The 24,241-nt window shown below is 45.3% G+C and overlaps 1 protein-coding gene across 2 annotated transcripts in view; it reads right to left on the reverse strand.

The window, feature by feature from the left end:
* The window catches only part of HERC3 (HECT and RLD domain containing E3 ubiquitin protein ligase 3), a 130,618-nt gene that overhangs the window by 106,266 nt on the left and 111 nt on the right, over positions 1 to 24,241 (reverse strand). Inside the window, exons 1-3 of one of the 2 annotated variants that reach the window (XM_062199870.1) lie at positions 23,294 to 23,362; positions 21,868 to 21,929; positions 6,248 to 6,502 (exon numbers count right to left, since the gene is read on the reverse strand). In XM_062199870.1, the coding sequence (XP_062055854.1) occupies positions 6,248 to 6,473 (226 nt within the window). In that variant the 5' untranslated portion in view covers positions 6,474 to 6,502; positions 21,868 to 21,929; positions 23,294 to 23,362. Of the gene's footprint in view, positions 1 to 6,247; positions 6,503 to 21,867; positions 21,930 to 23,293; positions 23,363 to 24,241 lie in introns of those variants that run through there. The other variant, XM_062199869.1, reaches the window with a different exon arrangement.

Below are 24,241 nucleotides of genomic sequence, written 5' to 3' on the forward strand. Positions count from 1 at the left end.
CAGAGAAAACAAGCTCATTCTTTTTCCCATTCATTAAAAATACACCCAAACGGTAACCAGATTTAGAACACACCTACCAGTAAAAAAGAGAGAGAGGGGGAGGCACCCACCCACACAATCTTGCCATTCAAACAGGCACTGTGTTCCACAGCCGCAATGTGGAGTTTGTAATTAACAGACAAGCTTAACCAATGGCAGGAATTTCTGGAATGTCTTGTAATTTACACTAGAGGCTGGCTTATTACAGAGCTAGATCGCAAGCATGGGCTAGATCCCCTGGTTAAATCCATGGCAGTCCTTGTGGCACACCTCTCTTGGGTTTCTTGCAGTCACTTGGCACTGCCTATGACGTGCAGCTGCAGGACAATTGGGGCCCTGGTGTGTAGGCCAGCACCAAGTGACTACCCTGCTATGGCACACTCACAACCAGCTGCCCAACGCCAGCTCCATGGAGCTGTGTCACAGGCTCCACTGGAGAAATGTCAAACTGCAAGCAGACGCACTCTCTACTGCAGCTCCAATAGAGCTTTGCCATGGCTATACTGTAAGGTATATTTCTGTCCCACCTACCACAGCAGGTGAGTCCTCACCCAAGGTGTGTGGGGAGGAGTATTATCTGAGCTCCGGACCCTGCCTGACAGACAGCCAAGCCACAGAGAAGACAGATGACGAGGGCAGTCTTCACAAGCTGCAGATCACTTTGCAGAGTCTGCTTTCCCATTTGTAATTACTTGACCAAGAACTACAATGTTGGGGCCAGCATTGTGGCACAGTGGGTTAAGTTGCCACCCGAGATGTCAGCATCCCCTGAGACTGCAGGTTCAAGTCCCAGCTGTTCTACTTCAAATCCAGCTCCCTGCTAATGTGCTTGGGAAATCTGTGGAAGATGGCCCAAGTACTCGGGCCTTGCCATCCATGTGAGAGCCCTGGCTGAAGCGCCTGACTTCTGCCTGGCCCAGGCCTGGTTGTTGCAGCCATTTGAAGAATGAACCAGTGGATGGAAGATCTCTATCTTTCCCTGTAACTCTGCCTTTCAAATAAATCTTTAGATTAAAAACACACACACACACACACACACACAAAAAAACACGGGGCTGGCGCCATGGCTCACTAGGTTAATCCTACGCCTGAGACGCCGGCATCCCACATGGGCACCGGATTCTAGTCCCAGTTGCTCTTCTTCCAGTCCAGCTCTCTGCTGTGGCCTGGGAGGGCAGTGGAGGATGGCCCAAGTGCTTGGACCCTGCACCTGCATGGGAGACCAGGAGGAAGCACCTGGCTCCTGGCTTCGGATCAGTGCAGTGCCGGCTGTAGCAGCCATTTGGGAGGTGAACCAATGGAAGGAAGACCTTTCTCTCTCTCTCTCTCTCTCTCTCACTGTCTAACTCTGTCAAATAAAACAAAATACAATGTTAGAAAAAGAAGTCTTCCCTTCACAGGAAGGGGACTGAGGCTCAGAGATAAGAAGAAACTTGCCCAGGGCCACACTCTTATTTCCTGACAAATAAAGGACTAGACCATAGTGTTCAAACTCCCAGCTCAGGAATCTTTCTCTGCAACTCCAGAGACAATACCAGGCTTCCATGGGCTGGTGAAGCTGCACAGCAGCACGATTTGTGAGGCATGACATAGAAGTGCCAGGCTCTGCATTCATATTTATGCGGATTAACCCCACATAAGAAAGAACAGGTACTATAATTCCCATTGTAGGTCAGAGATAGGAATGCCTCCATTCAGTTTCTCTGACTCCAGAGCTAACAAACTTCTCCTTTCTTTAGGTGGGCTGGAAAGATCACTGGGCAGTTCCCCAAACACTCCCTTCAAAGACTGGCAGGGTTTTAGACTACAGTTGTTGGGGCCGACGCTATGGGGCAGCGGGTTAATGCCCTGGCCTGAAGCGCCGGCATCCTATATGGGCGCCGGTTCCAGTCCCAGCTGCTCCACTTCCGATCCAGCTCTCTGCTATGGCCTTAGAGGGCAGTGAAAGATGGCCCAAGTCCTTGGGCCCCTGCACCCATGTGGGAGATGCAAAGAAGCTCCTGGCTTTGGATTGGCACAGCTCCGGCTATTGCAGCCATCTGGGGAGTGAACCAGTGGATGGAAGACCTCTCTCTCTCTGCCTCTGCTCTGTGTAACTTTGACTTTCAAATAAATAAATAAATCTTAAAAAAAAAAAAAAAAAAGACTACAGTTGTAGGAAGTTAGGCTTTTTCTTTTAATTTTTTTTTATTTTCAACCTAGGTTATAAGACTTATTCTGTAGCTCCAACTTCAAGTGCCTTTTTTTTTTTTTTTGGACAGGGTTAGAAAGTAAGAGACAGAGAAAGGTCTTCCTTCTGTTGGTTCATTCCCCAAATGGCCGCTACGGCCGGCGCTGCGCCAATCCGAAGCCAGGAGCCAGGTGCTTCCTCCTGGTCTCCTATGCAGGTGCAGGCGCCCAAGCACTTGGGCCATCCTCCACTGCCTCTGCCTTCTCAGGCCACAGCAGAGAGCTGGACTAGAAGAGGAGCAACTGGGACTAGAATCCGGTGCCCATGTGGGATGCCAGCACCGCAGGCGTAGGGTTAACCTAGTGAGCCACGGTGCTGGCCCCTCAGGTGCCTTTTTAATTCTCTGTGATTTGGGTGTTATTAATGCTGGAAAATCACACACTTAATGCCATTGCTCTTCTGTCAGTTCATGTGGGGACCTGTGCACTCTAGCCATGGGGCCCTTCAGCATGGACCTCAAGAATGAGGCTTCTGATAGGGGGCTCGCATGAATCAGCAGTGAGTGTTGGCATAGCTGATGTTTAGAATATTCACGTAACAGAGTGTAGACGGTTCTCTCACCATCAGTACTATGTAGGCTTCCATTTTTTAGTACCTGTTGGATGCTAGACTCCCAAAGTACAATCTTCAAAGAGGAAAAACATGAAAACTCTAAAATGTTAAACAAAAGCTTTTAACCACTTTTTCTAGGGAGCAGTTAAATGGACAGTTAGTATAGCAAGAGAATGAAGACATTATTTTGGGAAAAAAGATGACCTAATTTACCCAACTCAAGAAGTTTTATTTTCTGGTGCCTTTTGAAAGTGTATGGAGCCATGTTGTCATTCTGTTTAAAATGTCAGTTTGGTTTGACTTTCTACTTTACTATTTCTGCTTTTATGGAAAATAAGTACATCTTTTAAGAAAAAAAAAAAAGAGAGCGCGCGTTCCACCCCCAGCTCTGCTCCTATAGGAGGTGCTTCCGGTCATCTCAGGCTTGCAGAGGCAGGACAAAAAGTAAACACAGCACAACTTTGAAGCCCTCACCATGAAGACACAGCAGTAAGTAACTGACAAGCTGCAATACAAGGCCAGAGACAGCTTCCTGCTAATGCACCTGGGAAAGCAGCAGAAGACGGCCTGTGTGTTTGGGCCTCTGACAACCATTGGGGAGATCAGGATGGAGTTCCTGGATCCTGGCTTCAGCCTGGCCCAGCCCTGGTTGTGTGGGAGAGTGAATCAGTGGATGGAAGATTCATCCTCTCTCCTCCCCACTCTTTCAAATAAATGAATAAATACATCTTTAAAGAAGATTCCTTGGAAATCTGAAAATAGATCTACCACATGACTCAGCCAGCCCACTCCCAGGAATTTACCCAAAATGAAATTAGTATATGAAATCATTATCAGTACCCCCATGTTTATTGCAGATCAATTCACAATAGCTAAGATATGGAATTAACCCAGATGTCCATCAACTGATGACTAAAGAAAATGTGGAATAAACTATGGAATACTACTCAGCCATAAAAAAGAATGAAATCCTGTCTTTCACAACAAAATGGATGCAACTGGAAACCATTATACTTAGTGAAATAAGCCAGTCCCAAAAAGACAAATATCACGCTTTTCCTGACCTGTGGTAAAAGAGCACAAAAAAATGTAATGTATACAAGCAAAATTGACATTTTGTGAATTTTTTTTTTTTTTTTTTTTACAGCCCTTATCTCTACTCTCTACTGTTGAGGAATGGAGTTTTTCTTACTACCTGAAATCTTTACTTAGTGGAGGGTTAAGCTTATGGTTATAAAATAAACCAAAAGCATGTCATTGTAAGAATTAAAGAATAAGGAAGGAGGATGGGAAGTATCACTGTGCTCCCAAATCTATATATATATGAAATACATGAAATGTGTTCACCTTATATAAATTTAAAAAAAATTGGGGAATAAAAAGGAAAAGGCTGGCCAGAGTGGGTCCCTATCCTTCAATTCCCCCATGGAAGGGAAGGCCTCAGGACTGAGACCTGCCATCTACCCTTGGAAGCGTCTGTTCTGAGACACTGGCTCTCACCTGGGGAAACAGAACCAGGTCAGCTTGAACTGGAGACAGGGAAAGGAAGCCTTGGTTTTTAATCTTTTCCAGTATGAAGACTATTTGTAAAAGTCAAAATCTTTTGCTGCCTCCTTAGTTGTTACCAATAAATATAATGCAGCAGTATAATATGTAAAAGGCATAATGAATAGGATTTGCTAATTTATGAATGAGTGGCACTTTTAACTGCATTTTTGTTTTGTAAACAGCAGGATCATGTGAGATCCTGTAGGATTAGGGGCCTTGTACATATACACAAGGTGTTGGCCTACAGGTGATTCTATCAAGCCCTTTGTTGACATCAAGAGTTGGGGACACACAGGTGAGGAATTCCCCAGCTAGAACAGTGGGTACTGCTCCCGGCTGAGCAGACCTGATGGGCTAACTCACAGTAGGAACCTGGGGCAGAGAACAAGGAAGTGGGGGTACACAAAGCCCACCTTACAATTTTGCTCAAGACAGGCCCTATAGCCCTTTACCCAACAGTCAGTACAGAGAGTAATGATTAAAAATGAACACTGGTGTCTGTGCAGGGTTACCAGGGAGCATGGTCATTTACTGTGAGAGGGAAGAAACCTGAGCAAAGAGGGAGACGGAAGAAAGTTAGTCCACCCCAATCCCAAATGTACTTGCGTAAATGAACACAAGAGTAAAATCATCTAGAAAAAAAAAAAAACAAAAAACAGCCAAGTGGTTCTTTCAGCAAACTTCAGTACCTAAATCAGGCCTGATGAAAAAGACAGCATGTAACAAAGAAAATGGTAGACAGCCCCTCTCTCCCTGCCCATGCCAGTGCAACAAATACAGGGTCACAGTGAAGGCCCTACCCTGGCATCTTTCACCACAAGGAGATTTACTTAATTTATTTGGCAGGAAAAGACAGTTAACCCATCCACTAGTTCACTCTTCAAATGCCCACAAAAGCCAGGACAGGAACAGCTGAAGCCAGGAACCAGGAACCGAATCCTGACCTAAGTACTTGAGTCATCACCTGTTACCATCCAGGCTGTGCATCAACAGGAAGCTGGGTCCCAGAACAGAGCTAGGACTCGAACAACGTCTTAATTTCTACACCAAACACCTGCACCAAGGAGACTCATCAACATCACCACCAGAGTATCTCATAGATCCGTAAGACACAGGTAGTGAGAGTCAAACTTAATTTTCTAAGAGGAGGAAAAATAATTGAAACCAACAGGCTTTACATACACATGGCACCTGTTATAAACAGATAAGAAGCACTAACAATTAAGGAAACTGATTAGCCCCTAGCTTTCCAGCCGCTCCTCTCCACTGCCCTCTGTCTCCGCACACTGTTCAGTGTGCCCTGAGCAAGTACTGCCCCTTGTGTCTGTACCATGGGTACACTCAGGCACGCAGGGAGTGTTCTGTTCCTGCCACAGTCAGTCCCTCTCTGACACCAACGTCCTACTCATCCTTCCCACTCAGCCCGCCTCCACCCCCAGCATATTCTTTAGCTTACTGCACACACACATCCTCACAGTCCTGCCACAGGGCATCCATGGCGCCACCTCAACACCGTGACGCCTTCATCCTTCTCTCAACAGCAGGCACGGTGCTTAGCACCAAACCACGTTGCAGAAACAAAGGCATGGACAGGTCATTAGGAGCAAAGCTCCTGGTACTGATCAGATGAGTGTCACCTGTTGGCAAAACCACGACCCCTTGGTATTCACTTACCGGGGAAAACCTGTTTCTCTAACTCTGAGCTCACCAGTTACTCCCCCACTCCCTCTCCAGTAAGATGAAAAAGGTCTGTTTTTCTCTCAAAAGGCAGGGATGAGACACCAAGGTGGCCGACAGTAGGGAAGACCTGAAGACAGCCGCAGAGAGAGGCGGCTGCTTCCCCCGCTCCCTGGTAATCAGGCGGGCTGGAGGACTCACCTGGCTTGTTGCCTTCCCTCTCATGGCCCAGCTGCCCCTTGGTGTTCAGGCCGCACGTGTAAACTTCCCCATCCTCCAGCAGGAACACGGAGTGGTTTCCTCCACAGGCCACTTCCTTGACGCTTCTGTCCGCTATGAAGCCACACACCTGTGGCTCGGCCACAATTCCTTGCAGGTTGCTGCTGATACCTGGCTGGCCCAGAGACCAATATCCCCAGCATAACATTATTCTTATCCTTCAGAGAATCATGTAGCCTAGAAGAGAATTGTTTAAAAAAAAAAAAAAAGTTAAAATCAAAAAAATGTTTAAAAGCAGGTCAAGAGGAAATCAACTTAGGTAATGAATGTAACCAATTTGCACCACAGCCCTCTCCTAATATTCTTCAGGTATCTTGCATGGCAAAATAAAGCATTCTAATTTGCTGAACGTAGTTATAGAATGTAATGATGCTAAAGCATTGTTTCAGTAAGAGTCTGAAATTTAAGCAAATTGTTTAAAACGAATGAGTGAACACATCCTGTGGTTTGCATGGCACTGCAAAGCAGCCCTGAGCACAGGAGATTGGCAGGAATGATCTCCGTGGACCATTAAAGGAAATAAGTTTTGAAATGACTCTCATGAGTAATTTTGCCTTATCCTTTATCAAAGCACCTTTCCTTTGAATTTCCTGCTTATTTAATTATGAAAATTTTTTGAACCAATTAACTCCCATTGTTAGTTTGGTTAGTGGTATTTTACCACTTGAAATGATAAAGGGGGAAAAAAATGTTACCTTCTCTGCCATCCTCTCTTACCCACAATGTTCAGGAGCTCAGTCAAACTTCAGTTCCTACCTGAGGATTTCTGGGACCATTCCAGCGAGCGGCAGCCTGCATGCCCCCAGCATGGCTGCTGGAGGCCCTCACTGGTAGCCTTCTCTCTCTCTACGACTGAACTCCCCAGCAGATTTTCATCTCCACCAACGGAGACCACGAGAAAGCACAGACTTCTCCTATTTAGCAGAGCCTTGGTTAACTTAGGGTTGATTGATTAAAGCTGACCCCAGCCTCGAGTTTCACTACCTTTTAAAAATTCATGCTTCCCTTTCATACCAACAAAAACAAAAATCTCATCTCCCTCTACCAGCTCACATCCACAAAGACAGCCAGATAATAAGTGGCGGTGACGATGTGAGAAACTGGAGCCCTCTGACGTGGCTGGTGGGAATTTAAAATGGTGCAGTGGCTTTGGAAAGCAGCCTGGCAGTTCTTCAAAAAGTGAAACAGAGTTAGCAGATGATTCAGCAGTTTCACTCTGGGTATTCTCCCAAGAGAACTGCAAAAATACATCCACACAAAAACGTGGACGAGAATGCTCACACCAGCATGAGTCAGAACATCAAGAGTCCATCTAACCCAAAAGTCCGTCAACTGATGAATAAACACACGACAGAGTAAAGCCACACACTGGAGGAACCATGAAAACATACTAAGTGAAAGAAGCCGGTCACAAAAGGCCATATAGATTCCACTAACATGAAATGTATAGAACAGGCCAATCTCTAGGACAGAAAGTAGACAAGTGGTTGCCTAGGGCTGCAGGGAGAGAGGGGAATGGTCAGCGACTATCTGCTTCCTTTGAGGGGTGGTGAAAATGATCTAAATTGAGATGATGGTGCTGGCTGTATCATTTGGTGAATATATCAAAAACCTCTGAATTTCACCTGGCTCCTGGCTTCAGATCGGCGCGGCGCGGCGCAGCGCGCCGGCTATGGCAGCCATTTGGGGGGTGACCCAACGGATGGAAGACCTTTCTCTCTGTCTCTCTCACTGTCTAACTCTGCCTGTCAGAAAATTAAAAATAAAAATAAAAAACCTCTGAATTTTACATTTTACATGGGTGAATTTTATGGTATGTAAATAGTATATCAGCAAAACCTTTTTCAAATATTTACTTGTTTTATTTGCTTGAAAGGTAGGGAGACAGAGAGAGAGAGAGAAAGAAAGATCTTCCATCCATTCTCTGGTTCACTCTCCAAATGCCCACAACAACCAGGGCTGGGTCAGGCCAAAGCTGAAACTCCATCTGGGTCTCCCATGTGGGTGACAGGGACTCAGTTACTTCAGCCATCATCTGCTGCTTCCTAGGATGCACTGTGGCAGAAAGCAGAATCAGAATAGCTGGAACTTGAACCAGGAATTCTGATATGGGATACAGGCTTCCCACGTGGAGACTTAACCACTGTGCCACAAACCCATCCCCAATAAAGTTTTTTTTATAGTTACATAAGAGGAATAGGTTCTAGTGTTCTATAGCACAATAAGGTGAAAATAGTTCACAATAATCTATTGTATATTTCAAAATAGCTAGAAGACAGATGTTGGAATGTCATCACTACACAGAAATGATAAATGTTTGAGGTAACAGATACACGAATTACCCTGATTTGATCATTAGACATGGCATACATGTATCAAAACATCACACCATATCACACAGATATGTACAATGTGTTAATTAAAAATAAAAAATTTTAAGTACTTTTTTCTTTTTCTTGCTACATGTCCACTGCCTCTGAGTCTACATCAGCCAATAACACTTTATTGAGTTTAATTTCTAGAATTATCATATAAATAACAGGCCCAAAATTCTTAACTGAAGTATTTTTCCTGGAAGAGAATGGAGGAAGGAACAACCATTAGAGTTTCTATGGATAAGTTGGGGGTTGGTTATCGATTTTCTATGGCTCCCTTCTGTTTACAAAGCCTTAAGAGGAAAAGAAACCTTGTCTGAGGCCTCAGTCAGAAACAAACAAAAAAAAATCCACAGTAACTCCAGAAGTTCTGATGCTTTCTATTGCTAAAGCTGGAAATCTTAGGGAGGAAAATGCCGCAGGTGTAGGACCAGAGCAGAAAGGAGAGGGTGGAAAACCCTAGCATGTCTTTTTCATATATATATATATATATTTTAAAGATTTTTATTTATTTATTTGAGAGGTAGAGTTACAGACAGTGAGAGGGAGAGACAGGTCTTCCATCTGCTGGTTCACTCCCCAAATGGCAGCAATGGCTGGAGCTGTGCTGATCCAAAGCCAGAAGCCAGGAGCTTCTTCCAGGTCTCCCACATGAGTGCAGGGACCCAAGCACTTGGGCCACCTTCCACTGCTTCTCCAGGCCATAGCAGAGAGCTGGATTGGAAGAGGAGCAGCCAGAACTAGAACTGGTGCCCATAGGGGATGCTGGCACAGCAGGTGGAGGATTAACCTACTGTGCCACAGCACCGGCCCCCCTCGCATGTCTTGTAAACAAGTCAAAGCTTCTGCTGAAGACACTGAATTAACAGAGAGCGACCAAAGCCTGAAATGTGGCTGCAAGTTTGGAGCACAGCCACTGAGCAGTGGATTCTCCATGGCAGACAACAAGAACATGAACTTTGAAAGCAGTGGTGTTGTTGCCTGTTCTGTAATTACTTTTCACAATCCTAAACTTTCTGTCAAAGCTAAGACCCAATAAACCCCCCCAAAATAATCGTATTTTGCCAAACATGGATAAAATCAAAAGAATCTTGTGGAGAAACCTCACGGAGAGTGAAGATTGCCTGGAAAACAAGAATTTTGGGTGAACCATGACCAAGTCAACCATCCTGGGGAATTTTAGAAATTGAGGGAGGACACTGAACTTCGAATCAGCATGATCTTGGGCTTGAATCACTTTATTTCTGTGTGAAAGGAAACTATACAAGACTGGTCTTAGAGATATTCAGATTACACTTCAGTTTCCAAGTATAAATTTTAATGATAACACTGGCTATCTTGAGGGGCCCGCGTTGTGCCTAGCTGCTCTGCTTCCAATCCAGCTCCCTGCTAATGTACCTGGAAAGCAGCACAAGATGATCCAAGTACTTGAGTCCCTGCCATCCACATGAACCAGGATGGAGTTCCTGCTTCCTGGATTTAGCCTGGCCCAATCCTGACCATTGCAGCCATTTGGAGACTGAACCAGTCAGTGGATGAAGATTGTTCAATATTGATCTCTCTCTCCTCTCTCTATTTATCTCTCAGCCCCTCTCTCTGTAACTTTGCCTTTCAAATAAATAAATTATTAAAACATATGTATATATAAATGATATCCTTTCCTAACTATATTTCTTAAAGCATTACTCTCACCACATTGGGAATCAGTTTCTAGGATCTACAGGTCAAAGTACCAAGATTTCAAGGAAAAGACTGAAGACATCAAAGGTGTCTCACCCAATCTTTTGCAGGATCCCAATACCAAAAGGACAGATTCTAATGGAAGTGTCAATGTCTTACCACAAAGTATGCCACTGGGCAGAACACATCAAGGTTGAATTTACCTACCAAGCTACAGCATAGGGTTTCACTGATTTCCATGAACCTAAACATAGAAAGGAGACAGCTAATTGGCTATTCTGTGCAAACTCAGCTTTTAAAATGAGAAACTCTTCTTTCAACTAGAAAAACATGCCCACGTGGCTACAAATTAGAGACTACAACACAGATGAAGTTAATTATTTCAACCATTCTTGATGACGATTACAGTACTTGTCCTTAACTCGATGACATTAATTTGTATGTACAACTTAATTTTACAACTGCCTTCTGGTAATGCTGATTTACCCTGAACTCTTGAGGCTTTGTAGAAACACATGAAAAGGTCCAAAGTAAAATAAAACACTGGATCTCAATTAGGGATCTTAACCAGAAAGTTCTACTTCTCTCTGTGATTTGTATTATTTATCTCGACTCTAAAATGAAAAAGTACTCAGCTCAAACAAAATTCTTTGAGTTGACTGCAAAGACCAAGGGGGAAGGGAAGAGAAAATACAAACTGGTAAGGGTGGGAGAGGGTGGTAGTGTAGGATGTGCATTTAGATAAACCGGCAAGATGACATTATCTAATTATCTAAACTCGTAATCCAGTTTCCCCAACTTGTTCAATTGCTTTATCCACACAGATTTCTTTCCTCATTTTGATTGTTACATGAGTTTGTCTTGTCTCTCCTATCAATAATCAAATAAATCACATAATAGGGCTTGTTACATGAGTCACTATGCTGATATGCACTTTATATCATTCTCATTGCATCTCCATTAAAACCCTGTTCTGTAAGGGCTATTTTTAGCTTCATTTTCAGATAAAACAAGGTTCAGAGATTGAGAAACATGCCTGAGGTCACACAGCTGGAAGAAGTAGCACCAGGCTGTGATTCCAGGCCTGATGCCAATGTCTGTTTACACTCTTATCCATAAACTACACTGCCACCAAGTAGATTTATATGTCACCAACAAGGATACAATTTTTAAAAATACCTACATAATGACTAAATTGTAGTCAATAGATAATATGAGATATCCTGAAAACAATGGTTGCCTTCTGAGCATGAAACTAGTCAGAATTAAGAGCTAATGGCTAAGGGGCTGGTGTGTGCACAGGAGGGTAAGCTGCTGCTTGTGACATCCACACCCCACATCAGAGTTCTGGTTTCATCCCAACTACTCTGCTTCCAACCCAGCTTGCTGCTAATGTGCCTGGTAGACAGTCAAGTACTTGGGGCCCTGCACCCACCTAGGAAACCTACATGGAATTCCAGGCTCCTGATTTCCACCTGGCCCAGCTCTGGCTGTTGCCCCCATTTGGGGAGTGAACCAGCAGATGGGAAGGCAGATCCTTCTCTCTCTGTGTATGTCACTCTGCCTTTCAAGTAGAGGAAAATAAATATTTTTTAAAAAGAGATTATGATTGACACTAGGCAGCTGTAGATTTAAAGTTAGTATAAACATGTTTAAAAATAGGTTCCCAGCAGTAATGGGTATTTAGTCTAGCAGTTAAGATGCCCATGTCTCACGTGGTAGTGCTTCAGTTCCCAGCTCTGGCTCTAGCTTTTTGCTAACACAGACCCTGGGAGGCAGTGGTAATGGTACAAACAACTGAATTGAATTTCTGTCTCCCAGCTTTAGCCCCAGCCCAGTCCTGATTATTATGGTTATCTGGGAACTGAACCAGAGATGGAAGCACTGTCTTTCTCTCTTCCTCTGTCTCTCAAATACAATGGAAACAAAAAATTTTAAAACATTTGTTTACATTTCTGATGGACAATAATTGTATATATTTATAGGATACAAAATGACATTTTGATGCACCTATATACTGTGGAATGATAAAGTTAATGAACATATTCATCACCTCCTATTCTTACCATTATTTTTTTGTAGTGAGAACATCTGAACTTTAGTTTCTTAGCAATTTTGAAATACAGTCATCTGTTGGTATCCACGGAGAATTGGTCCCAGGACCTCCATCCAGAGGATACCAAAATCCAAGGATGCTCAAGTCCCTGATATACGTTGGCATAGTGTTTGCACATAACCTACCCACATCCTCCTGTATACTTTAAATCATCTCTAGATTACTTGTAATACCTAATGCAATACAAATGCTCTGCAACAGTTATGATACTACATTGTTTACAAAAAATGACAAGAAAAAAGGCCCTTACATGTTCAGTACAGACCCAATTTTAAAAAATATTTTCAACACACAGTGGGTTAGATCCATGGAAGCAGAACCTACAGGCATGGAGGCCCAACCATGTATAATATGCTGTATTAACTAGAGTCACCACGCTGTGTAGTAGATCTCAAGAACTCCTAATTGAAAGTTGGCACCCAAGATGCAGTTAATATAAAGGAAAGCTACAACCTAATATTGTTCTTATTTCTAAACAACGAGAGTTAGTTTTTAAAAATTCCTCAAGTGTGTTTTATCTAAGCCTTTTTTTCTGTTAATATCTCTACCAAGGTCCCTGTTTATTTGCTAACAAAGCACTCCCCTTTTGAATAGGGGGTAGTTGGGGGGTGACCCCAGCCAGGCCAATAAGAAAACATCACCCCTAATCCATACCACATGACCCACATCAAGAAAATCAGTGAATGCCACCCTAAGCCAAACCACATGACTCATGCCAAACCAATCACAAAATATCACCCCTAATCCATGGTGATTGAGGCAAAGACAGGTACATACTTACAACCAAGCCAGAGTCCTTCTCTTTCAAGTTACATGGAACTCTGATAGAAGACTGACTGTTGCCCTGAAAGACAACCAAGGCTGCTGGAAAGTACCTTCCCTCCCACACGGAGGATACCTCTGAGAGATTATGATGCTACCACCCAGAGAGTCCAACAAGGCAGAGTCCCAGTGATGCTGACGGAGCCTTTGATTCCCTCTTGCCTGGTGCCAGCATCACCACCTTTACTCATTCTAAGTATAGCTGATCTTCATTATTTGTGGATTCCATACCTGGAAATTTGACTACTCACTGAAATTTGTTTGTAACCCCAAAATCAATAGTTGAGGTATTTTTCAGTCATTCTCAGACATATGCAGAGAGAAAAATATTTTGGGTCAACCAATGCACACATTCCTGGCAGAAGTCAAACAAGGCAGTGCTCTGCCTTCTTGTTTCAACTTGCACAGCATAAATAAGTGTCCTGTTAGTCTACTTAGTGCCACATTTTTCACACTCTGGGGGCTTTTTTGTAGTTGATGAGGATTTTTTGCTGTTTCAAACAGCCCCAGAGCGTAGAGCTGAAGTACAGAATAGTGTTCCTAGGCACAAGAAGGCTGCAATGTGCCCTGCAGAGAAAAATATGCATGTTAGGGAAGTGTCCTTCAAGCATGAATTATGGTGCTGGCAGTGAGTTCAACGCTAACGAAGGGACGCTAGGGAGCATCCACAAAATCAAGAGGAAATCCTCCAGTTGGAACGTGCAGCCATCCCCAGAAAAGTACTCAGGTACCATGAGAAAAGATGGAAAGGCAACTAAACTACATTCATGAGACAGCAACCAGTAAACAACAGAAAGCAGAGTGGACAACACCGATGTGAGGCTGAAAGCCAAAGAATTTTATTGTCCCACTGCCCAGGGTCAAGAAGACTCATGCTTTATAATAAAGAAACATTGCTTATAATTATTTGTAAGCAATAGATGCTAACTAAGATGTCTAGACAGAAACAGACAAAGAACAAGGTTAGGGATTGATCCGTTGACAGAATGCTGTGCTCAGAGGCTTGCAGGAAGTTAGTCCTGTATTTGCCTACAAGCACTGATTTTGTATTCACAAATCTGGTGCTCACAGCGACTTTACAGAACATGACTGCTGTATATGATGACAATGGAATTAAAACACTAGTTTATTTTGATGCAAAAATTTTATTTTCAGGGTTCAGTGTGAGAATGTTGATATCCAATATCAGTCCACCAATTCAAGTCCTGGCTTCCCTGCTTCTGATCCGGCTCCCTGCTAATGCACCTGGGAAAACAGTGGATGATGGCCCAAATACTTGGGTCCTTGCTACCCATGTGGGAGACCGGATGGAATTCTAGGTTCCTGACTTCTGCCTGGCCCAGTCCTGCCCATTGAGGCCATTTGGAAGTGAACCAGCAGGTAGAAGATCTCTCTCTGTGTCTCTCTGCCTTTCAAAATAAACAATAAATCTTTAAAAATAATAAATAACTGTATTTTCAAATCCACACACTGAAATTTCAAAATATACATTTTCCATGAATTAACTAAAGATTCCTTATAATCCAATCAGCACCTTTTCATTTGCTTAAGCTTGTCAAGCTCTTTCTTTCAGTTGTAATCTAAAAAAATCCTCACCGAAAACATAATAATAAGGTAATTAATAATAGCAGGTAACACCATTTATGCTTATTCTGGGTCTGGCACTTTTCTATGTGCTTCACAGCTATTAAGCTTCTGAGACAGGTACTGCTGTTACTATTTTAATTTATAGATACAGTGAAATCCACACGTCCTACCTCCCCCGAAATGAGACAGAGAGCATTCAATGATTTGAGTAAAGCAACAACCAGGCAACAGCAGAGATAGGAAGTCTCTGCGCTCTTGACCACTATGCTAAACAATAAAGAGCCAAGAAAATGGACAACCAAAGGGTCAGATTCCCCACTGTGTCTCCATCACTGTCATCAGTCAGTCAGGGTAGCTTTCTCATCGGCTAAGTAATTGTTTCCCAATATTAGAGACGAGTGGATCATACTCCATAAGCCTAATCACTAAATTCACCCAGCCACTTGCCTTACTGAGATTCTATGATTTAACAAGCAACCTAAAATAACTTGGTTTCCAGGGCAGATCTTACGACAGGGACAGAACACCGTGACCAGCTGGCCCAAGCCTCCTTGGCACTTCTAGCCTTCATTATTAATTTGGCATCCTGAGTCTATCAGCTTTCTGTAAGTCTATTTAGCAAGAGTCAGTCCCTGACAGTCAGCTGACCTCTGAGTACTTCAGCCAAGTACAATCCGGATGAGCAACTTGAGGTATGGCCTCATTCCTGATGGGCCAGTAGAAACAATTTATGAAAAACAGACAAGGAACAATTGTTTACAAAAACCAAAACTCCTTCCCACCTGAGTTACAGTAATGGAATCTTCAAGTAGACAAATAAAAACTGGTGAGAGACGCACCCACCAATAAGATGAATCTCTGAATGAGCTATCAGTCCTACTTGGAAATACGATCTAGGTCATCCTAATGCTCAGCCAGAACTACAGCAAAGAGCACTCACATCAGCGAGCTCCCAGGAGAGAGTTCAGTGCGCGGAAGAGGAGCCAGCGTACGCGTGGCTTTCACTTTCAGCACACTCCAGTTGAAGTCACAGATTTGGTGGCTCTTGGGGCCTGAATTCAAAGGCCCAGCTTCAGCAATGGTCTGCACCACGGGGCCTTTTGATCTCGTGCACCCTCCCACCCACCTTCCCATACTCACTGTCTCCCTTGCTTTTCCACAAGATCTTTCATTTCCCCTCCAAACACACAATTACAAAGCCTGCTGCAGAAAACAGGACCACAGTGCTCTCAGCTGTCCTACACTACCTCAGGTCTGGCCCCTGCTCTTTCGCCAAACAAAGGGAGACATGACTTTCCCCCAGGGTCACCCCTGGCATGATCCTCTGCCCTCCTGCTCATCTGTTCTCCAGAGAAGATTCAGGACACTCAAGGGTCATAAGGACTCAAGTTCCAGCCCTGAAGTTACCACTGCTGGCTAGGAAACCTGGCAGAAGATGGGAAAACGTTTAACCACTCAACATTGTTTACTGTCTCTAAAACAGGGAGAGGAGCAGCAGGATGCCATGAGGATTCATGAGAAAACCCACACAGAAAGTGCTCCGCGTGGTGCTGTGGTCACTGTCACCCCCACTCCTGGTGCTGTGCAGTGAGGACTCAGCAGACAGGACAGTCCCCATGGGAGGCCGGGGGTGTGGCTCCTTCCTTCCTCACAGCCTCCAGCATCAACTGTGTCTCGTGCACTCCTGAGAGAGGGGTGTGGTAGACAAATATTTCTCTACTCTAAGGGGACTGCTGAAAGACAGCCTCCCATCCCCACACTTGTATGCACACAGCAGCCTGATTCCTACTCCTTTGAAAGTCACTGAAACCTAAATAACATTCAGGCAGGGCTTCCAAATCTCATTTAAAATAGGATAAGCTTCCTCTCAAATAAACTTAAAAGCAATTACCTAATGACATGGAAAGGTATTTCAAAAAGTTCATGGAAAAATGAAATTAAAAGATCAGTTTATTCTGGTACAAAAAACAAGTGTTGAAATCCATGCACAGTTTTTTCCCAATATACTTTCCACAAACATTCTGAAGCAATAATGTTTGTGTATATGAAGCGGGAGGACCTTTTTCAACAGCACGAACAGGCTGTGTCCAAAGCCTAAGTGCATTGCAGGCACTCCAAAATCCAAGCTTTAAGTAAAGCAAGAGACAAAACCGAAATGCAGAAATAACTGTAGGATTAATCCCACTGACAAAGATGAATTCCACTGATATACTTCACCATCAAACACTTTACTACAATAGGCAGAAATGGGGCAGACGGCAAAGGGGACTCCTGGAGAAAATGAATCCACTCCTTGCTGTTTCCTCCCTCTCCTTGGTTTACGCTGGACTTCTGCCTCTGATCCTCTGAGCTAACATGTGAAACACTCCTACCTCTGCCCTGATCACCCCTTAGAGCTGCGCCTTCTTCACTATCTGGGGCTAGGTTTTGTGAAGCTGGAAGCATGAGCTCCCACCTGTCTGTGTAAGCCATGGGCGAACTTCAAATGAGGCTTGACCACAAGAACTGAAGAATCAGATGGTATCAAGTCAAGCATGCATCAGCCTTGTGCACAGCTGGCAGGCACATAAACTGGCATAACTACTTGGAAAACATGTCGGCATTATTGAGTGAAGATGAGGATAGAAAAGTCCCACAGCACAGTTGCTTGACTCCTGGGTGTAAGACCAGCACTGTTCTACTTATTAATCATCTATGGTGCTCTGGCACCATGCTGAGAACTGCAGACACAAAGACGAATAAAGCCTGGAAACAGAAGTTCCTGCAAGGAGAGAAATACTACGTATCTATACTGTCCAGTAGGGTAGGCAGTAGTAGCCATTTGAGGCAATTTAGCACTTGAAATGTGGCAAATCAGCTGAAGGACTAAAATGTTAATAATTTTTCATTTTAATTAATTTTCTCTTTAAAAAGTGCAGGGGCCGGCACTGTGGCGTAGTGAGTAAAGCTGCCACCTGCAGTGCTGGCATCCCATATGGGAGCCAGTTCCAGACCCAGTTGCTTCACTTCCAATCCAGCTCTCTGCTATGGCCTGAGAAAGCAGTAGAAGATGGCCCAAATCTTTGGGCCCCTGCACCCATGTGAGAGACCTGGAAGAAGCTCCTGGCTCCAGGCTTCAGATTGGCCCAGCTCCGGCCATTGAAGCCATTTTGGGAGTGAACTAGCAGATGGAAGACCTCTCTCTCTCTCTCTCTCTCTGCCCTTCAATTAAATAAATACATCTTTATTTTTAAAAAAAGGCAGCAATTTTAATAAAAAATAAAGTGCTCACATATGGCTAATGGCTATCTTACTATACAATGCAGTAAGAAACTCCTGAATACATACACCATGATATATGTATAAGAATGTTCCTATCAGGAGCAGGTGTTTGGCCTACTGGTTGAGATACCAGTTAAAATCCTTGCATCCCACATCAGATACCTGAGGTCAATTACCTGGCTCTTGCTCCTGACTCCAGCCACCTACTAATGCAGACCCTGATAGGTGGCAGTGATGGCTCACAAAGCTGAGTCCCTTCCATCCAAATGGGAGGCCTGAATTGAATTCCTGGCTCTCAGCTTTGGACTCCCCAGCCAGCTGTTGCCAGCACTGGGGAGTGAACCAGAGGATGGGCTAGCTCTCTCTCTTTTTTTTAAAAGATTTATTTACTGGGGCTGGCGCTGTGGTGCAGCAGGTTAACACCTTGACCTGAAGCGCTGGCATCCTATATGGGCACCGGTTCTAGTCCCAGCTGCTCCACTTCCAATCCGGCTCTCTGCTGTGGCCTACGAGAGTACTGGAGGATGGCCCAAGTCCTTGGGCTCCTGCGCCCATGTGGGAGACCCAGAAGGGGCTCCTGGCTCCTGGCCTTGGATCAGCGCAGCTCCAGCCATCGCAGCCAATTGGGGAGTGAACCATTGGATGGAGGACCTCTCTCTCTCTCTCTTTCTCTCTCTCTCTCTCTCTCCCTGCCTCTCCTTGTTTCTTCTCTCTATGTGTAGAAAAAAAAATCTTTAAAAAAGATTTATTTATTTATTTATTTGAAAGGCAGAGTTACAGAGAGGCAGAGGGAGAAAGAGAGAGAGAGGTCTTCCAACCACTGGTTCACTCCTCAAATAGCCAAGATGGCTAGAGCTGAGCCGATATGGAGCCAGGAGCCAGGAGCCAGGAGCATCTTCCAGGTCTCCCATGTGGTGCAGGGGTTCAAGGACTTGGGCCATCTTCCAATGTTTTCCCAGGCCACAGCAGAGAGCTGGATCAGAAGTAGAGCAGCCGGGACTCAAACCAGTGTCCATATGGGATGCCAGCACAGCATGAAGTGGCTTTATACACTATGCCACTGCCCCATCCCCCTCTCTCTCTTTCAAATTAGGGGAAAAAAAAAAAACACAAAGAGAGTGAGACCCAAATGCCCATTAATAGGAAAACAGATAAACTGCAGCACATGTATAAAACAGAATATGGTACAGCGGTGAAATTCCATCTACAAGAGCCAGTCTCACTAAATCTTAATAAGAATATTCAGTGACAGAGTTCAGAGTATGTTGCATTTTTATAAATTTCAAACTCAAGCCTAACACATACATTATTTGTAAATAAATTGTGGTAAAGTGATGAAGAAAAGCCAAACAATCATAATACAAAATACAAAGTTATGATTGGAGGCAGTAGGGATAGAGAACATTCTGGAAGGCACACAAGAGAAACAGCTTCAACAGCAGGGCTGATGCTCTGCTTCTGTCTTTTTACAGTCTTCTTAACATAAGTATCATAAATCGTATGCTTGTGAACACTTCACCATGTATAAAAAAATGAAAAGTGCCACTGAGGCAGTGCCGCCGCTTCCTGCATCTCCTCCACCAGATTGGATACAAGTGAGACTGCAAGCTTCCCCATCCAGGAACTGTTTCCCTCCTCTTTGTGTCTCCTGGGCAGAGGGAAGACGGGGCCCAGCAGAGGCCTGACAAGTGCCTAGTGAATTGAACCCTGATCTCAGGAAACCAGATTCCCGCAATCTCAATTTGTAAACAGTTTTGTTTTTCAGATCAGGTGAGATAAAGATCCCCCATTGGGTAACAAAAAGTAACAATGTGAAGGCCAGTGTTATGCCATCTGCAATGTGGTATCCTATAAGGGCGATGGCTCATGTCTGGGCTGCTCCACTTCAGATCCAGCTCCCTGCTAATGGCCTGGGAAAAGCAGCAGAGGATGGCCCAAGTGTCTGGGCTCCCACAACCCATGTGGGAGACTCAGATGAAGCTTCTGGCTCCTGATGTCAGCCTGGCTCAGTGCTGGCCCTTGCAGCCATCTGGGGAATAAAGCAGTGGATGGAAGATCTCTCTCTATCTCTCCCTTTCTCTGGAACTCTGACCTTCAAACAAATAAGTAAGTGCTTTTTAAAAAATAATGTATCTCCTCCATTCTAAAACGCATTGGGCATTGTGGCACAGCAGGTTAAGCTACCACTTGGGATGCTGGTATCTCATATCCGTGTGTCTGCAGACCAATTCCCACCTCCACTTCCAATCTAGCTTCCTTCTAATGTGCATCCCGGGAGGCAGAAGATGATGGCTGGAGTTCCTGGGTTCCTGCCACCCATGTGGGAAATCCTGATGGAGTTCCTAGCTCCTGGTTTCATGCTGGCCCAGCCCTGGCTTTGGTGAGCATTTGGGGAGTGAACCTGTAGATGAAAGATATATTTCTTTCTCTGCCTTCCTCTGCCTTTCAAATAAGTAAACTTTTTTTAATGAAAATAAAATGCCATCTCTCCTCACTACGTGTTAGCATATCTGACAATGGAAAGCTTTTTACAACTGCAGTTGTCCTGAAACACTGAGCCTCAACACCACCAGCAAGTTAGAACTGAGAAGTGGACACTCCACAAGATGACTGAGCCACTCTTGGGCACGTCCCTACCCCTAGAGACTATACTAAGAGCCTAGCACACCATGTGGGCTCAACAAACAGCTGCTGTACAAAGACCAAACAATAGTTGCTATTACTGTAAGCCTACTGTGAATTTGGGTCTGTGCAAGATCATTTAATCTACCCTTTGCCAAATCAAGGATATAGAGCAGCCAGACCCTTACAGCTGGGGGGCGGGAGGGGGGGTATGTAAATTGACAAAACCACTCTGGAACCCCAAGGGACAGCAAGGTTAAGTCACTTGGCCTAGGATATATAAATAAGTAGCTGAAATGGAAACTTACTTACCAAGTAGCCAAGGCAGGATCCAAATCTCCCTTCCTAGACTCCAAATTCCATGCTCTCAAACATGACACCATACCATCTCTCAAACAAAAAGAAGTCAAGCCACAAAGGCCACACCCTTTCTCCCACTTTGAAAATAAAAGTTGAAAGAGAGTGTTGTGTGTAATTGGTGAGCTCACACTTGTTGTATCACTGGCAATGTTTATAGGCAGCTAGGATTAGGTTAGCCAGCGGGGTAGGGGTGAGCAAAGCCATCTCAACAGTTAACCAGACTTGCCACCATGTTCACCCTGACTTCTAATGAAACCAGCTCACTTAGTCGGAAACACACATGGCTGCCCCCAGCAAGTACTATTTCTGAATGCAGTAAACGTCTAAAAGGGGCAGAATTCTCTCATCACAGGGATAATCTTATTAAAGAGGCCTTGAAGTCCACTTGATCCAAGTTGAAAGCAAGGCATTAATATTCCTAACATTGTTTTAATGCAGCTGAGGCCTTCAGGGACATTGCTCTGCCAAGAAGTGGTTTAAGCAGAGGCCAAAAAACCAGGTCTGTCTTACCTGCTGGACTCACCTGGGTCTCTGCTCTACCTCATCTCAGCAGGCCACACTAAGATATGCTAGGGTCCCCTCCCTCAGCGAAACCAGCCTGACTCCTGGACACACATACAGTATCTTGTTCATTTCTTAGAGTTCCATTCCGAGAGTTCCTTATTATCTCCGCATACAAGATGAGAAAACTGAGGGTCAGAGAATCTTAAGTCACTCACCACAGATCACACACTTGGTATTCGAACCAGAAGCCAGGCCTGTTCCACCTCACCGTGTAGATCTGCCAATGCAAGAAATAATATGTAACCTTAGTACAGAACTCTGCAAAGTGCTTCCACGTTATGGCAAACAAAAAGGAGTAAACTCCTGAAAATAAGAGTACCTTTAAATGGCTGAAGCTCCGGTACTCCCCAAACCTTTTATCTAACTTAAGACTCCAGTTAGGTTAATACAGCAGTATCATAACCTCTAAACAACTATGAGGATGACTGAAACCTCTAAAAGCCAACTAGAGACACAATGCCACCTCATAAAACTCCTGGCATTTTGACAGGTGGTAGTACAATGATAAATCTCCCACTTAGATTAGAAAGAGAAATTCTTAGAAAATTAAATTTTGTCTATTTACTTTCCCATGGATCACACACATTATAGGTTTTTTGTTTGTTTGTTTGTTTTGTTTTTGCCACAACTATTATGAAGACCTTCCCCTTTCATTCCACCTCATTACCACATCCTCTGTCATGCAAAACAGAGAGACCACCTAAAAGGCACCTGCAGGACTCCAAGATGGCATCATCATCCCTTTATTTCTACCTTGCTATAAGAAAAGCCCATCCAATTTGGAGAAGACCACTTTTATTTCTGAAACAGATACAAAACTGTGTCTCCAGTAGGGGAACTACTCTCACTATACATTAAAAGCGTTTTTCATTGGTCACACAAATCTTAAGAAACTTAAACCTGTCCCTCGGAATGCAATGCTACATCGCAGTGGTTTCAACCTGGCCACCGGGAACATTTTGGAATCCAGGTTTCTTTTTTCAAAAATGACTCCTCAGCTACTGACTGAATTAGCAGAGCTGGATGCTTTTCTCTTGCCGAAGGAGGAGCTACCCCAAAGAGGTTTTTAACCTGTCTCCTTGATTCCTGCATTATACTTTCTTCAGAAGGTTCCCAGCCTCCTTAGGGGCCAAAGACGTGGAACATACTGTAATTCATCTATTTTGCTCTTCTGATTTACAATGCCAGTCCCTCCTCCCCCGGGGATAAAGGACAATACCCAAAGGGAGAGCTTCACCGTAATCTGCCTACTAAAACAGGATTCCCTCTCTCTCTCTCCAGCCGCTGCAGTTAGAAAGCCTGGTAATCCTCACTTCATTTCACTTTTCCTTCTTCCCAGGTTAGAGTTAAAAAATCAGCTCACTGGAGGTTATCAAATCATCAAACGAGAGGCTCTGGAAATAGCTTCCTATTTGCGGAAAGAGCCAGAAGGCACACACAAAAAAAATGGAAGGGAGCTCGTGAACCGTTCTTCCCAGACCATTCCGTGTGTGACGGAAAAAGGCAAGACCCTGGAAGGCTCGCCTGGGACTCCAAGGTGCTTCCTCAGGGCGCTGACTCCAAAGGCGAAGTACACGTCACCTGCCCACAGCCAGACGCAGCGACAGCCTCACAGCAAAGTTGAAATACTTATTCCCTGGAGCCCCGCGCCCACACGGCAATCCACGCGCGCTGGCGGTCACGGTCGCGGTCGGCGCCCTCTCCACCCGCTCCTCCGCTGGGTCTGATCGTCCCGCCCGGCCCACTCCGCGCACTCGCACCTGGCTGGGACCGCTGTCTGCCGCCTCCCCCTTGCCAGCCGCGCAGTGACGTGCCCGCACACACACACACACACACACTCGCGCGCGCGCGCACACACACGTGTCCGCACACACCCTCGCCGCCGGCTCCGCCCAGGAGGCGCGGCGAGCCGGGCGCGGCCTCCGCCAGGTGGGCGGCGCTGGGAGCCGCGGCCCCACGGGCGCTGTCAGCTCGGACGCGGTGCCCCGCGCGCGTCCTCGGCGCAAACTCCTGGCGGCAGCTGCCCGCAGCTCCCATCAGTCGCCGAGGCCTCGCCCGCTCCCAGATCCTCCCCGCAAGGCTGCCTCCGAGCACCAGAATTTAAATAGGGGCAGGAGAGGCTCCTCGGCTGGAGTCTGCGCCGCAATCCCTCCCGGGCTGCAGGCAGCAGGGCGCACGGTAGGGGACGCTCCCATTTTTTTTTTTTTTTTTTTTTTCTTGGAAGGCTCTCCCAGCCTCTCCCGGAGACAGGCTGTGAGGTAAAAGCGCGAGCCCCCAAGACAGCAAAGCAGTGAGGCGCACGCGAGGCCTGCGGGGCGCCCTGGCGCAGCCCAGCCGTCCGCGCCGCGGCCGCGGAGGTGCCGTGCAGCCGCCGCCGCCGCCCGAACCACCCCGGCTGCCCGAGCCTCGCCAGCAGCCGCAGCCGCAGCCGCCCCTCCGGGAGCGGCGCACTGACAGCCGGGCGCGATGGAACGCGGCGGCCGCTCGGCTGCAGCGCCGCGGCGCCCTCCTCCCTGGAACCCCGGCCCC

The sequence above is a fragment of the Lepus europaeus genome, chromosome 8 (assembly GCF_033115175.1).
Source record: "Lepus europaeus isolate LE1 chromosome 8, mLepTim1.pri, whole genome shotgun sequence".
NCBI lineage: Eukaryota > Metazoa > Chordata > Mammalia > Lagomorpha > Leporidae > Lepus > Lepus europaeus.